The sequence below is a fragment of the Zootoca vivipara genome, chromosome 3 (genome assembly GCF_963506605.1).
Source record: "Zootoca vivipara chromosome 3, rZooViv1.1, whole genome shotgun sequence".
In the NCBI taxonomy this organism is placed as follows: Eukaryota; Metazoa; Chordata; class Lepidosauria; order Squamata; family Lacertidae; genus Zootoca; species Zootoca vivipara.
Window position 1 is genome coordinate 49,423,720 of NC_083278.1, and position 13,211 is coordinate 49,436,930.

Consider the following 13,211-nt stretch of genomic DNA (forward strand, 5'->3'; position numbering starts at 1 on the left):
TGGCACTATGGAAACAATGCCTTCATGCAGAAAAGTCTCATGGGACTTAAACAACACAATTATAATCACGTCTCCAGGGGGAACCAGTGCTTTAAAGAGAGGGCGGGGAGATGTGGGCCACACATACAGGAACAGAAGCTGCCAACAGCAGATTCACAGCAGGCAACCTAGCAATGATATATTTAGATTTTAAAAAGGGTAACACATTGCAGTTAGCTCCCAGGCCCCTGCTTCAGAAAGCACCACCTTATCTACACAGATTTCAGGCATTGGCTCATGGCACATCCCCTTGTAGCATCTAAGGGGCTAAGCCCATGAAATGTCTTCTCCCCCTACCCTGCCTCAGGACCAAATGGACCCAATCATAGGTAGATCAGTACTGAAGTGAAGGGGCTGCATGAGGAGTGATAGCTCGGTGGAAAGGTACAGATTCAACATACACAAGATCTTTTGGTACTGTCTTCCAAGGAACAGCTGAGAAGGGACGTAATGTGTGCCTAAGCAAGCACACACAATTCCCGAGGCCGATTTTAGAAGGGTCTTAAATCAAACAACAGTTCAGGTCTGTGGAATTCATCCTGTTTCCACTGAAGCCCAAAGTTTACACATGTCTCATCACACAGCTGCTTGACTTCAACTTTTTATTATTATTACAAATGTATATTATTTTTGTTTAAAAAATTCACACTGAAGCAATTCAATTTAATTACAACAAAAAATAAAAATGATGTAATGAACAAAAAGCATAGTTTTAACAGTCTTCTGGGACATTATGAAAACAGTAAATGCTTTTTGAGGGCAAAGCCTGACAGTTCAGCTTCTTGTAACTGCCCAGCAGAGTCGGTGGACATTTCTAGCTTGGTACTGAGACTCTCCCACTGCGGGGCAGGAGGAGAGGTGAGCTGGGTGGCAGCAAGAACTGGACTCCCACAGTGACATCCTATCTTATATTTGCGCCACTTAAAGCTAGTTCAAGGTTAAGCATATTTGGCAGTTGCTAGATAGCTGCCAGATTATTACACTTTCACTTCAGCAACATAACCAGTTGAGATCAATGCTTGGTGACAGCAAGGAAGAATGACTGACCTCCAGAAATAAAGGAGAGAAGCAGGAAAGGGTGTGTGTGTGTTCAATGGGGCTGGAGGTGTACCTTCTAGGACTCCCCTACATTGCTGACTTGAACGTAATTATCCTAGCTTGAGCACCCCATGAAATCCCAAGAAGTGAGAGTACAAATCTGGATTTGGAAGGGTTTCATTTTAATTTTGCAGAACTCAGCAGCCACTATAAAGTACACTGCCATATGTGGGGCATCACTGTTGAGCTGAAGTGGCGTAAGAGAGGACACAGAACTATATAATAAAGACACAAGAATAGAAGATGAATATGTGAAATTATATATAAAAGAAAACTTATGGCAGACACCCTTCCACAGTGAGGAAATACAACTAAAAACCATTTTAAAAGCATACTACATGACAGATATAAAACATTATTTAAACTGCTGTTAAAAAGGACACCTTCAGTCCACATTGTGTAATACTTTTTAGTGTCTACACAAGACAGATTTTCTTTAAAAAATTAAATAGTATTAATTTACTACTAAATATTTAGGAGATAACAGTGCATTAAGGACTTCCCCCCCATAAAGCAATACACATCGTTCTTGTGTGGCAAAACATATAGATTACACATGGACTTTATGTACAATATGTTTCGTTTATCTTAAAACAGTTATCGTTGCTTAATGTTGCTTAAGTACCATCACTGAAGATTATGAAGGGGAACTAAGCTTATTATGTTTATATAAAATATCGTACATAATCAAATGCTTCAAACTTCCACCTCCCCAACCTCAGGATGTCCTCCCATCCTTCCCCACCCCATCCCCACCCGAAAAGATACAGTGTCACAGGTATAGAGTGCAGGACTTGCAGCTTTCACAAAATTCATCCTTCATTATGCAGTCTATGCTACCAATACATTTCATCACTGCTTTGCTGATCCTATTTCTTTGCTCCTTTTCTCTGAAAGCTGAGAAGAGCAACATTGTAAGAATGAGGCTTGAGCAGCTCACTTGTTTCCCAAAGTAGCAAGACAGAAACCAACCAAGGTCAATTACACGTCCACTTCTAACAGCCGATGAGATAGGAAAGAGAAACTTATTATAGGTGACGTCAAAGCTGCACATGCTAGTAGGAATGAGTTGACAGAGCTGCACAGTTATGAAAATGTCCATGTTCTGTGTTTCCATAACATACAGTATATGATTTGTCTTACATTACATTTTTGTTTCATGAAATTCCCCCTGAAACAAAGCTACCTCACCTTGGCTCACCTTAGCCCTGCAGTACGTGAGACACTCATTTATTATACACATACAGCTCACTGCAATAGGCCAAAGCATGCCCCCAAAAGCCAAAATACAAATACAGAATGAGTGCAGTAAACATTTCAGAAGTGTAAACCTATACTTTCATCTATTCCCCTGCCAATGCTTATTTGGAAGGCCATGAAGTATTACTTAGCACAGCTACATTTGTGTGTACAGACACCATGGGGAAGTGGGGTACAGCAAGCAAGCAATTTGCAACTATCGTCAGTACAGACAACGATCATGGCCATCCTTCTAGGGGACTGGAAGCTCATGGAGATAAAGCACATTCAACACAGGTCGTCACACTGCATGCACAGAGGAACCCACACTCGGACAGAGCTTGCCGCAGATGCTGGGATGTAACGAACGGGAGGTTGGGGGACAGAGCAACAGAGGGAGAAGAGGAAATTGAGCAATTCACAAGCCAATCAAAATAAAGTTAAATCTCCTAAGCAGCTCACCAAACATTAGCTTGGGTGCAGGAAGACATGGAGCTGGTAGAACATTTTCACTGAAAGCTGGTGCAAAAGAAACATTACTTCAATCAAACAAAACTAGTGTAGATACATGATGCATAAAATACAAGGAGAAATGCTGGAGGGGAATATAGATAGATAGATAGATAGATAGATAGATAGATAGATAGATAGATAGATAGATAGATAGATGATAGTATGTTTGTATCAAATGGAATACTTTTTTTTTTGTCCCCCTGTTATGCGTATGCTATGATAAATTGATTTTTGGCTCTCTCCAGAGAGCCAGTTGGTATCAACAGCAAATGGAACAATGTCAGTGACTAGACAACTGAGCTTAACATGAGCTGACCTTTTAAAGTTTAAAGTGGAATCAACACACAGTCCTGTATTACTCGTGGGATTAAAATAGTTTCCCCCTCAAGAAAATTGGCCCATCCCCTTGTTAGCTTCCTGAAATCTTAGTGCAAAGATTTGGTGATTTCTATATCAATTCAGATCAGAACACAGGGTGAGCATGAACTCCTGCTAGACAGCAGGGGTAGGCAGAAGGTAGATCAGGATCTATTGGTAGATATGTAGATAGCAGATTAGCAAGAGTTTGTGATTACCAGTCGTTTAATAATAACAACAAAATAACATTTCCCAAACATATTAAGCTTGTGAAATGTTAACCAGAAGTAGACTTTTGTGTGAAAAGACTGTGAGCTCAGTCCTGTGCTGGTACGGAAAACACATTTGTAAGCTCAGAATGCTCAAAGGCACTCTTCCTTTAATTTTAACTATATGGCTCTGGCTGATAGATTTTGAGGTTCCAGTAAAAATTAGATTCAACAAGCCTGAAGTCTGCAAAACCCCTGCTATACCACGTGAATGCTTATAAATGCATATATCAATAACTGCCTCCTCCCTGTACTTCTTTCTTAATTACTATGACAAATACAGGGTGCTGCATGTATATTCTAAAGTTTATGCCTTTTCCATTTTAGTGCAATAAAGTCAGGGGAGCTAAAGCCATCCTGCACCAAGGTAACCTGAATTCCACACAAGAAAAAGCTGGATTCTGCCATCTATATAAACACTGCAAATTAGCAGACATGTTGGACAATGTATTTTGCTTTTGCTAGTGATGGGGAAGGGAAGTCACTAATGGGCACTCAAGATTTAACCCTTGAAAATCCTATTCAGCTCCACTTCCTCACCACCTAGCGTTTCACTAAGCATTGCTGACAAACTTTATGCCTATCTTCATACTCAGAAAGGCAATAAACCTGTTTTTTTTAAAAGAGACCGGGGTGTGTGGGCTCAGAATCACAAGATGCTGAACTGAAGAAGATATACATCTTTTACTAGCTGTATTTCTGGGCCTCTTTAAAAAACAAAACAAAGGGAGATGCCTCAAAGTATGGTCTCTGATCACAGGAACTTGATACCGAGTTTGATACACAGATCTACCTGTGAAAGTGACCAGGCAGAAGGGGACTGAAAGATAGCTTCAGACTCTTAATCTCAGGACTGTGGTCTTGAGCCCCACACTGGGTGAAATATTCCTGCATTGCAGGGAGCTGAACTAGATGATCCTTGTGGTCCCTTTCAACTCAACAATTCTATGATCTATGACTTTCTTGTCCCCTCTTCTCCCCAGTAGCCCTTGGAGCACCCCTTAAAATATGAGTAGATGCCTCTGTCTGAGCTTCTGTGAGCTCCCTCTTCCATCTCAGACCCCTTTGCCAGAACCACCCCACTCAGCTAAGTGCCATTATCCTCAGAGGAGAATATTCAGGGGTGCTCTGACCTAGTGGGGAAGAGGATGGGATAGTCAGTTTCTGCCTACCCCTTCCATAGGTGGATCTTTAGATCCAAACCAATGGTTCTCCAGTATTATGCTCTGGTGATGAGCTGACATCTCCTCTGTTAGCTGCCTATCCAATACACCAACATCCACAATATGTGTGACCTTAGGAAAACAATCATTTCAGTACAGCCTCACTTTAGGTTAATCACAGCAGTGGTAAGATGGCAAAACATGCATTTTCCCACATGAGAAGGCTAAGCACTTTCAAGACATTGCTCAACAACTTCAATATTTGATCTGGTTCAAATGGATAATAAAGGTTAGTAATAGTAAAAAATAAAAATGGCTTGTCGAGGTTCATGATTGCAAGTGTCCTGCAAGTCAGCAGCAGTTCATGCCACAAATGTGCTAGTCTCTTAAGGTGCCACAGCACATTTTGCCCTTTTTTGCTGCAAGTTACAGAACCATCCACATTTAGCAAAGGAAAGCTTCATCAGAAACAAACAAAACTTAGAAGGCAAAACATATACTAAAAAGATGCTCTGTCCCTCTTCACAGCCCTCCAAAGTAGTAGCACAGTCTCCTTGTTTGTCCTTTTTCTAGTTGATGCTAAACTCCTAGGTCAGAGTTCCGAAAAACAGATAAACATTGGAGAAGACACCATTGCATGTACGAAAAACTACTAGAGAAGACACAATAGCATACTCTTGTCCTACTGGAGCCACAGAAGAGTTTGCCTTCCACTTCACTGTTATGCCTTAATTTAAAGCAAAGCTTAGGTCAACCCACTTGGAAGTTAATGGCAAATGATCTATGGGAGCTCATATGAATAATATAAACAAACATTCATAATCTTCTGTTTGGTGTTCAATCCAAACACATAACATGTAATAGTTGCTGCAGAGACTTGGGTTGTATATTTTTCTTCTTCTTTTTTTTTAAAGACCTCATCTGAAAACTAGACTAATAAAAAAGGGAATAATAAAATACTCTGGAACAGTAAAATCTGCTGTTCTTGACATCCATGAGCAAAACAGTAATATCCTGTGAAAATAACATAGTGCTTTTAAAAGGTGCATTATACCTGTATAGCTAAATGGGTTTGCCTAGTAAAAAACTAACTATATACAAGCTTGAAAAGCCTGGGAGTTCAACGTTTCAAAACTTTAAAATCCTGGTAAAGGGATTTGAAAAAGATAAGATTTGTGGCAATTACTACAACACAAGAAAGGTGCACCAGGAATCCTTCAAAAATTCCATAGGTTAAAGAAGTTTAAGTGCTGGGTTCGGATCAGACGGTTTCATTCGAATAACCACAATGGAACGCATGCGAAAGCAAGCTGAGGGGAAACTTCACAAGAATCTCCTTTATGGCAAAAAAAAAAGGATAAAAAGGTCTCTTGTCTCAAAACAATTAGTTAATAAAAGTTCTCCTTTTATAATGGTTAACTTTAAAATCTGCATCACAGTTTTGCATTTTTGGTTCTTCTCATGGTTATGAACTTCATATTGCTGGAGTCCACCAACTGCTAGTTCATTCCTTTTTAACACCGTCCATGCGCTCTCCTCAGTAACGGTGCGACTGATGAGACTGATGGTACTGAGAGCTCTGCTGAGATGATGTAGAATAGCCCATTGTACTCTGGGACTGAGAAGATCCCTGAATGTTGCTTTGGTAACTCAGGCGTGAACTGGAGTGCTAAAGGGGGGGGGGACAAAACATGTTAGAACATTTTGGTGGGCAGGAATTGCTCCAAAATGATTTTTCAAAATGTTAATGCTGATGATCCCTGTCTTTTCTCTCAGATAGATTTACACTGGGCAGGGAAACGAGACAGGGATTTATACTGTCTGCTCCCCCCACCCCCACTTTTTTTGTGCATTACCAATAGAATGTCTGGATTATTGCTATTGAACAAAACATATGGTTGGATCCAGAGAACTCTGCTCATGCAATGGGGTGGTTCCTGCCTCCCTGTTTTTCACCCTGTGCAATTTCCTCACACACACCCCAACACAGAAAGCCTGGCCAAATGGCCAGGGATTATCTACAATTATGTGGGACATGGTGTGGAGGAATCCGCAGAAATCATTTGGTGGAATTTGCACAGGGGGTCTCGGTATACAATTAAGGGATTATAACAAGAAGGTATAAATCTACACTGTTAGTACTGTTGTCACACAAACACTGCACAGGAGCTACTGTAGATTTTAAAAAGCTATACAGAAGTTTTATTTTAGACGATGAACCAAGAAAAGGTTCTATGTGATTATGATGCTCCAGTTAATGATAGCAAGAGACTGCTTACTATATGCAGTTATTCTTAGATTTCATGACTTGGAAGCCAGAGGTATTTCTTTTTATAGCAATATACCCTATTTTTCCATATATAAGACTAGGGTTTTCCCCCCTAAAAAATAATGTCCAAAATTGGGGAGCATCTTATACACGGATAGATCTCCCCCCCATTTTCTTAAATTGGAGTCCCCCAAAATAGGGGGCATCTTATACATGGGAGCGTCTTATAGACTGGTAAATACGGTAAATCTTTACTGAAAGAACAAAATTGAATTATTGGGGGAAAGTAATCAATAGAGTCATACAGCAAAAATAAGGTCAAAGTCTTATTAGCTGAAAGGGCAGCTTGTGGTGTTCTAATTATTTATTTCATTTATTTATTGCAATATCTTCATAATTTCTAAGCAGTTTACTTAGAGGTTTACAATATGAAATGACAAGATTGGCTGCAGTTTATCAAGTATGAAACACTGGCTTTATGATAGACTGATGTCACCACACCACTAAAAGCAATTTTGTGGTTGCAATTGATAAACAAACATACTACAAGTATGACTAAGCATTCAGAAATGAAGGGTTATGTCTCAAATATCAATCTTGTGATGGATCTATTGTGTGCTGCAAGAATAAGGAATTTCCTTCCATTAATAGAAGTCTTAAAATATGGCAAATGGCAGAAGGGGATAAGAATGAGAAAGGGCTATAAAGATAACAAATGCATACAAAACCAGTTCCCTTTCATCTAATATTGGAATAAGAAGCATAATTATTCTGTAAATTTATGCTGTTTTAATTACTTAAATGATATACAGTAGTATTTTTTTATTTAAAAAGTTTCCAATATGAATCTTTTTCAGTATGGTTTTCAAAGCCTACTTTTTCTAATTTACTTTCTTCAAGATGGCAAGCACTATATAACCCACTTGTTCAGAGCAGCCTAGCATGCTTGGGAAACCATATAAATGTTCAGCCCAGACCAGCACAACTGGTGACTCAACAAGCTGAACACAGGACATCAGCCTTGGGACAATATTCTTCCAAGGGTCCTATAAACTTTTTGTATTCAGCATGGATAGGTAGCATTATATGTATGGTAAGCTTAACTGGGCATCTTAAATCACATGCTCAGCAAGCGTGGGAGGGCAGAATAGGGTAACAGGAGATACTACAATAAATCTGAAATATTACTAGTTACAGGTAGGTAGCCGTGTTGGTCTGACGCAGTCAAAACAAAATAAAAAATCCTTCCAGTAGCACCTTAGAGACCAACTAAGTTTGTCATACGTATGAGCTTTCGTGTGCATGCACACTTCTTCAGATACTGAAGTTCAGATGTTCTGAAATATTATTTCTCTTATCCCCTCCAAACTGCATTGGCAATTTATGCATGTTTTGAAACTGTATTGAAATAACCAGCTATTAAGGCAGATCAAATGTTCTTAACTAGGTCCTTTCCTTACCTCCAATTTACTTAACATAAAAATGAGAAGGCCTATGATAGTATTATACATAAATACAGTATAGGAGGGAAATTCACAGGTCTTCATATTAAATCTAACCTTTCAACGAAATAACTGCTCTTAACCATTTATTTTTCTGTTTTTGAGAGTAAAATGTCCTACCAAAGCATCTATGGAGGAAGCAGAACAAAACAAATTCTGTGGCACCAACCGGGATTAATGTAAATTTATAGATTATTCCAAAATAGAGAATGACTAATTGGCCTGGGTATCAAAGCAGAGATCCAAACTCTTCAAGCAGGGTTTGAGTGACATTTCAGTGTCTTTCCTGCAGTCTGATTCCAGGAATGCATGCACTGGCAGCTCAGCCATAAATTTTCGAATATACATCTAAAGGTACAATATTTACTTAATGAAAAGACCATTATCCATGAAAGCTAATATATGCTACCAGTTTTGTATGATGATGCTATCATATGACTGTTGTTGCAATTACGCCTCAAAAAGGTCATGTGGATTTAGCTGTCTGCTAGAGATGATTCACATAACTCTAAGTGAATATGCACTAAACTAGGTCATATGAGTGTCTTACAACATATCCCCAAATTGTTGATCAGCCTGCCTTTGATGAGCTGACTGAATCCTTGTCCTCAATGCAGCGGTTTGGATGTAAGGCTGCTATCTCTTTCATACCCTCCAGGCTCAACAATATTGAAATTTGGCAGACAACACTTTCCCAGCATAACGGGGGCGGGGGTGGAATTCACCTCCTTAATTCACATGTGTTAGGCTGCTGTTAAGGATGTAGGAAAACGACCAACAAACTGCACAGCGACCTGATCTGGGTGCATGACTGCTTTGGTGCAGGTGGTTAGGAAATCTGTGGTCCTTCAGGTGTTGTTGGATGATAATTCCTATCATTCCTGACCACTGGGCATCTTGGGTAGAAGTTGGAGTCCAATAACATCTGGAGAGTTCTCCATCTCTGCTACAGACTAAAAGTTCACCACACGGCTCAGGTGTGACAAAGGGCAATATTTATCAGCTTCTGAAACTGGCACTACAGCGTGTTCCAAATGAAGAAAAACCGTACCTGATAATCCGAAGGTATGACAGGCCCGCCTGAATTAGTGCCTGAAGGCCCTATGCGTGGTTTCTTATTTGGAGGCACCTGGTTGAGACTGGAGTCCTGGTTGTGCTGGAGACCTGCCCCAGTACCGCCACCTCCTGCTCCACCTCCCCCTGTAGTTCCATTTGTCTGGGTGCTGTTCTGTTGCTGCTGAGGTGCTGCTTGCTGCTGAGGTGCTGTTTGTTGCTGATGTTGGTTCTGCTGCTGTTGATTCTACAAGATTGAACATGGGAGGGAAAGCCAGAGTTTGGATGAGTATGTTTTAGCAATTTCTTCAGTCCACACAAATTTACACAAGATTGTACTGGTTATAAATACTGTTTATATACTGTTATCAAGGGCGCTTCACAGCCAAAGGAATGCACATGGCAGATACTGTAGTTAACTCTTTATTGTCAAAGATATTATAGTTGTTTCTACAGTTCTGGAGACCTACACGCACCAATCTAGCATCTAGGCAGCTATTCCGAGGTCTGAGCCCTATGGAGCAGCTGCCATAATAGGGGAGCCCCCCCCCCCGTTTATGTACCTTCTTCAGAGGCTATGCCTGCATAGAAGTTTCCACTGCTCATTTCTTTTCAATTCCCTCCTGGTTCTGGGACACAGAGGTGCAGGAGAGGGTGGGGAAGCAGCTGGCCCTGCACTTGCCTGACCTACCTTTTCCTCCTGTTGTTCCGTCCCATCCTGTGCTCCACCCTCCAGCACAGCAAGAGGATCTTAGAGGCAAGCTAGCTCACTCTTCAACCTCTTCCCTTGTAACACTCAAACCCAATTTTTGTAGGATTTCCCTACCATTACATATCATTAACTAAGTGGGGTTAATAGTGAGAGAATAAGAGTTAAACAGCCACTAAAAAAAGAAAAAACTTTGGTGTCAATTTCTTTTCCCATGTCTCTCAGTGCAATAAAAGGGTTTCATTGTTTACATTCAGAAGGCTGAACAAAAGGCAACACAAAGCAAAAGGAATTTCCACCACCAAGGATACAAAACTCTGTTTTTACCACTTCTAGAAGTTACAATCGAAACCATGTTTGTGCTTTTATTGCAAAAGATGACATGTCACTATTCAATGGGACCAACCAGCCAGGACTACAGTTTGCAATTGTTCATCAGGTTTATGGCCAAATGAATGTGCTCTTGGCCAAAGATCAAAGTAGTTGACTGAAATGTAGCCCTGTGAACTAGAGGTAAAAGGGAAGTTGGTTTATTTGCTTTTGTTAACACCTGAAATGATTAAAGGCCATTTTAGCGGGGGGGGGGGGGATTCTTGTAACAAGAATTACCTTCACCTAAGGCGTGAGAGTTGAAAAACTGTTTTGAAAATATATGACCAAACATGCATATCCTAAACTAGCTGTTGGGGATGCTGGATGTTTCATCACGTCACAAGAACCTCCTAATTTTTCTGTTTGAGGCTATGTGATTGGAAATAGCCAGGTGCTGGGGATCTGCTAGGGGGTCTAAACATAAAATTTGGGTAAGCCAAGGGTATGGACTATAGCACTAGCTAAAAAAAACCTAGCCTTTAAGGGAATGTTGCTAAGGGAAAATCAGTTCCCTTCTCATTTTAGAACACTGGGTGGGCAGCCCTTCATTGAATATATGCGGCAAGAGGATTGTGCAAAGAAGCCACCCCAAATATTTGGAAAAATTTGTCAACTCTGCATTCTTTATTTTATGAAGGTCTGTGGACACTAAAATCCTCTTGTTGTATGTGTTTTTGTAAATGAAAAATCAATCAAACACTTAAACAAAAAACCACCCAAGTCAAGGCCCTGTGCTACCCAGAATATAGGGCATAAAGGGCTGGAGGGAAATTTCTCATCAACTGAAAGATATCCTCATCAGATGATTAGAGCTAAAAGCCTCCTCTCTTGCTTCCTCTAGCCATGTGTTACTAAATTAGCTGTTCTAGATAAATCAACCCATGCCCCTGTAAAGGATCAGGCATGAAAATGCTACTTATTTTAGAAATGTCCCATGACACTGTGCTGGGATAGTCTTGACCAGGAATGTGTGTCTGATACAACCCCCTGTGTTCTGTCAGTGTTTCTGCCAAAGAACCATATTTTCTTCTTTACTGTTAGTTGACTGATCTTTGAACTATACCTTATCCCCCTTCTCCTCAGGTTCATCCTCATTGAGAAATTCTCGTTTTGGGTAAGGAATCTGGCAGCCAGCAAAAACACTGAGGCAGAGAAAGAAAACATTGAGGAAGTTATCCTTCAATCTTACATTTATTTAAAAGTACTACAATCTTAATTACGTCTTTTGGAAATAATACAAAACTAGTGTTTAGTTTTGGCTAATGAATTTCCCAACACACACCCCTCGCCAAGCATGGATGTGAAAACATTGGAAGCTGCTTTCATTTTTAGCTACCTCCGATTACTCATTGGTCATGTTGGGATGTCATCATAAACTGTGTTTTATCATGATGGAAACAAGCCTAGTTTCCCTCTGGGTTTACATGTTCTTCTCCTATGGTGTGGCTGTGAGAAATTTGGGAACATTCACTTCCATTTTTTATTAACCACAGCTTTTTATATTGTCCAAAACTGACAAAGCTGTGTTTAATCTTAACCATAGTTTGTTTGGAACAAGTCCACTTCAAACCATGGTTCATAAGCTAGTGTGTTTCAAGCTACAGTTAATATTAACCACAGTTTAGGGGTGAAGGGTCAGCTTTCCACTGCAGCTGCATTGTTCAAGAAGGTTGCATTGCCCCAACACTTAGGCTTGAAAAAATGCATTTTATTTAAAAATGTCCTCCATGCTACAAATAGGCTTAAAGAAAGCCCACCACAGGAACTGATAGAATGCTCCCCCCGCCACCATGCTCTGCTATGGCTCCCAACCAAACCAAGAAACTATGGGAAGTATGCCCCATTGAACTCAATGGGAGTTACTTCAGAGTAGGACTGTACCATTGGCTGTATAAAAATGAAGTTTATGTTCAGAGGAAAAACCTGTAAATAATGCATAACCCATTATGTTTGCAAGTTCTCTTCACTTTTACTAAATATGATAACTCATAGGGAAATCTCTGTCCAGTTAGTGAACTGTATCATTAAGCTGACTGTCTTCTGGAAAAGGCAAGTGATCAAATGTAAGTTTTCCTTTTTTTATCCCTTGCACTCACCTATTCCTTACTGGATGGAGAAAACATACTTTCACTTGATGAAAGCATATACCTTGGTAGGGATATAGCCAGACAAAAATTCTGCCTTGTGAACTATTTAGACATATTTATTTTTATATATTCACAGGGCACCCAGATAGTCAAATTTACTGTTAACTAGAAGGGGAAAGTTCTAAAGAAGGAAAGGGTTAGCAGAGAGACATACTCTGACGTAGGCAGTGGGTCCTCCTGGAAGTAGGGATCCTGCAAAGCTTGCTCTGAGGTAATTCTTTTTGTAGGATCCATAGTGAGAAGTTTTTGAAGCTGTGTAGCACAATATTAGAGAAAGTAAGTTTAAATGAATAGCACTCACTGGGTTATATGCCAAAATACTGAGTATTAAACGGCAACTAAATCAAAGAAAAACTTAGGATTTCATACACAGAAGGAATGCTGCTTATATTTATAGTAACACAAAAATTGTGGTTAATAGGTTAATACATGATAACACACACCCTCAATTTGTATCATTTGTCATTCAGAAAAAAAGACT

At 39.9% G+C, this 13,211-nt stretch overlaps 1 protein-coding gene across 8 annotated transcripts in view; it reads right to left on the reverse strand.

Moving 5' to 3' along the window:
- Positions 1–627: 627 nt before the first annotated feature.
- CDK19 (cyclin dependent kinase 19) overlaps positions 628–13,211 on the reverse strand; it is an 86,050-nt gene continuing 73,466 nt past the window's right edge. For 6 of the 8 annotated variants that reach the window (XM_060272633.1, XM_060272634.1, XM_035109070.2 and 3 more), the window contains 4 exons: positions 12,885–12,982; positions 11,647–11,725; positions 9,501–9,749; positions 628–6,347 (listed from right to left, as the gene is read on the reverse strand). In XM_060272633.1, coding sequence (XP_060128616.1) covers positions 6,216–6,347; positions 9,501–9,749; positions 11,647–11,725; positions 12,885–12,982 — 558 coding nt within the window. In that variant the 3' untranslated portion in view covers positions 628–6,215. Of the gene's footprint in view, positions 6,348–9,442; positions 9,750–11,646; positions 11,726–12,884; positions 12,983–13,211 lie in introns of those variants that run through there. The other 2 variants (XR_004692190.2, XM_060272635.1) reach the window with 2 other exon arrangements.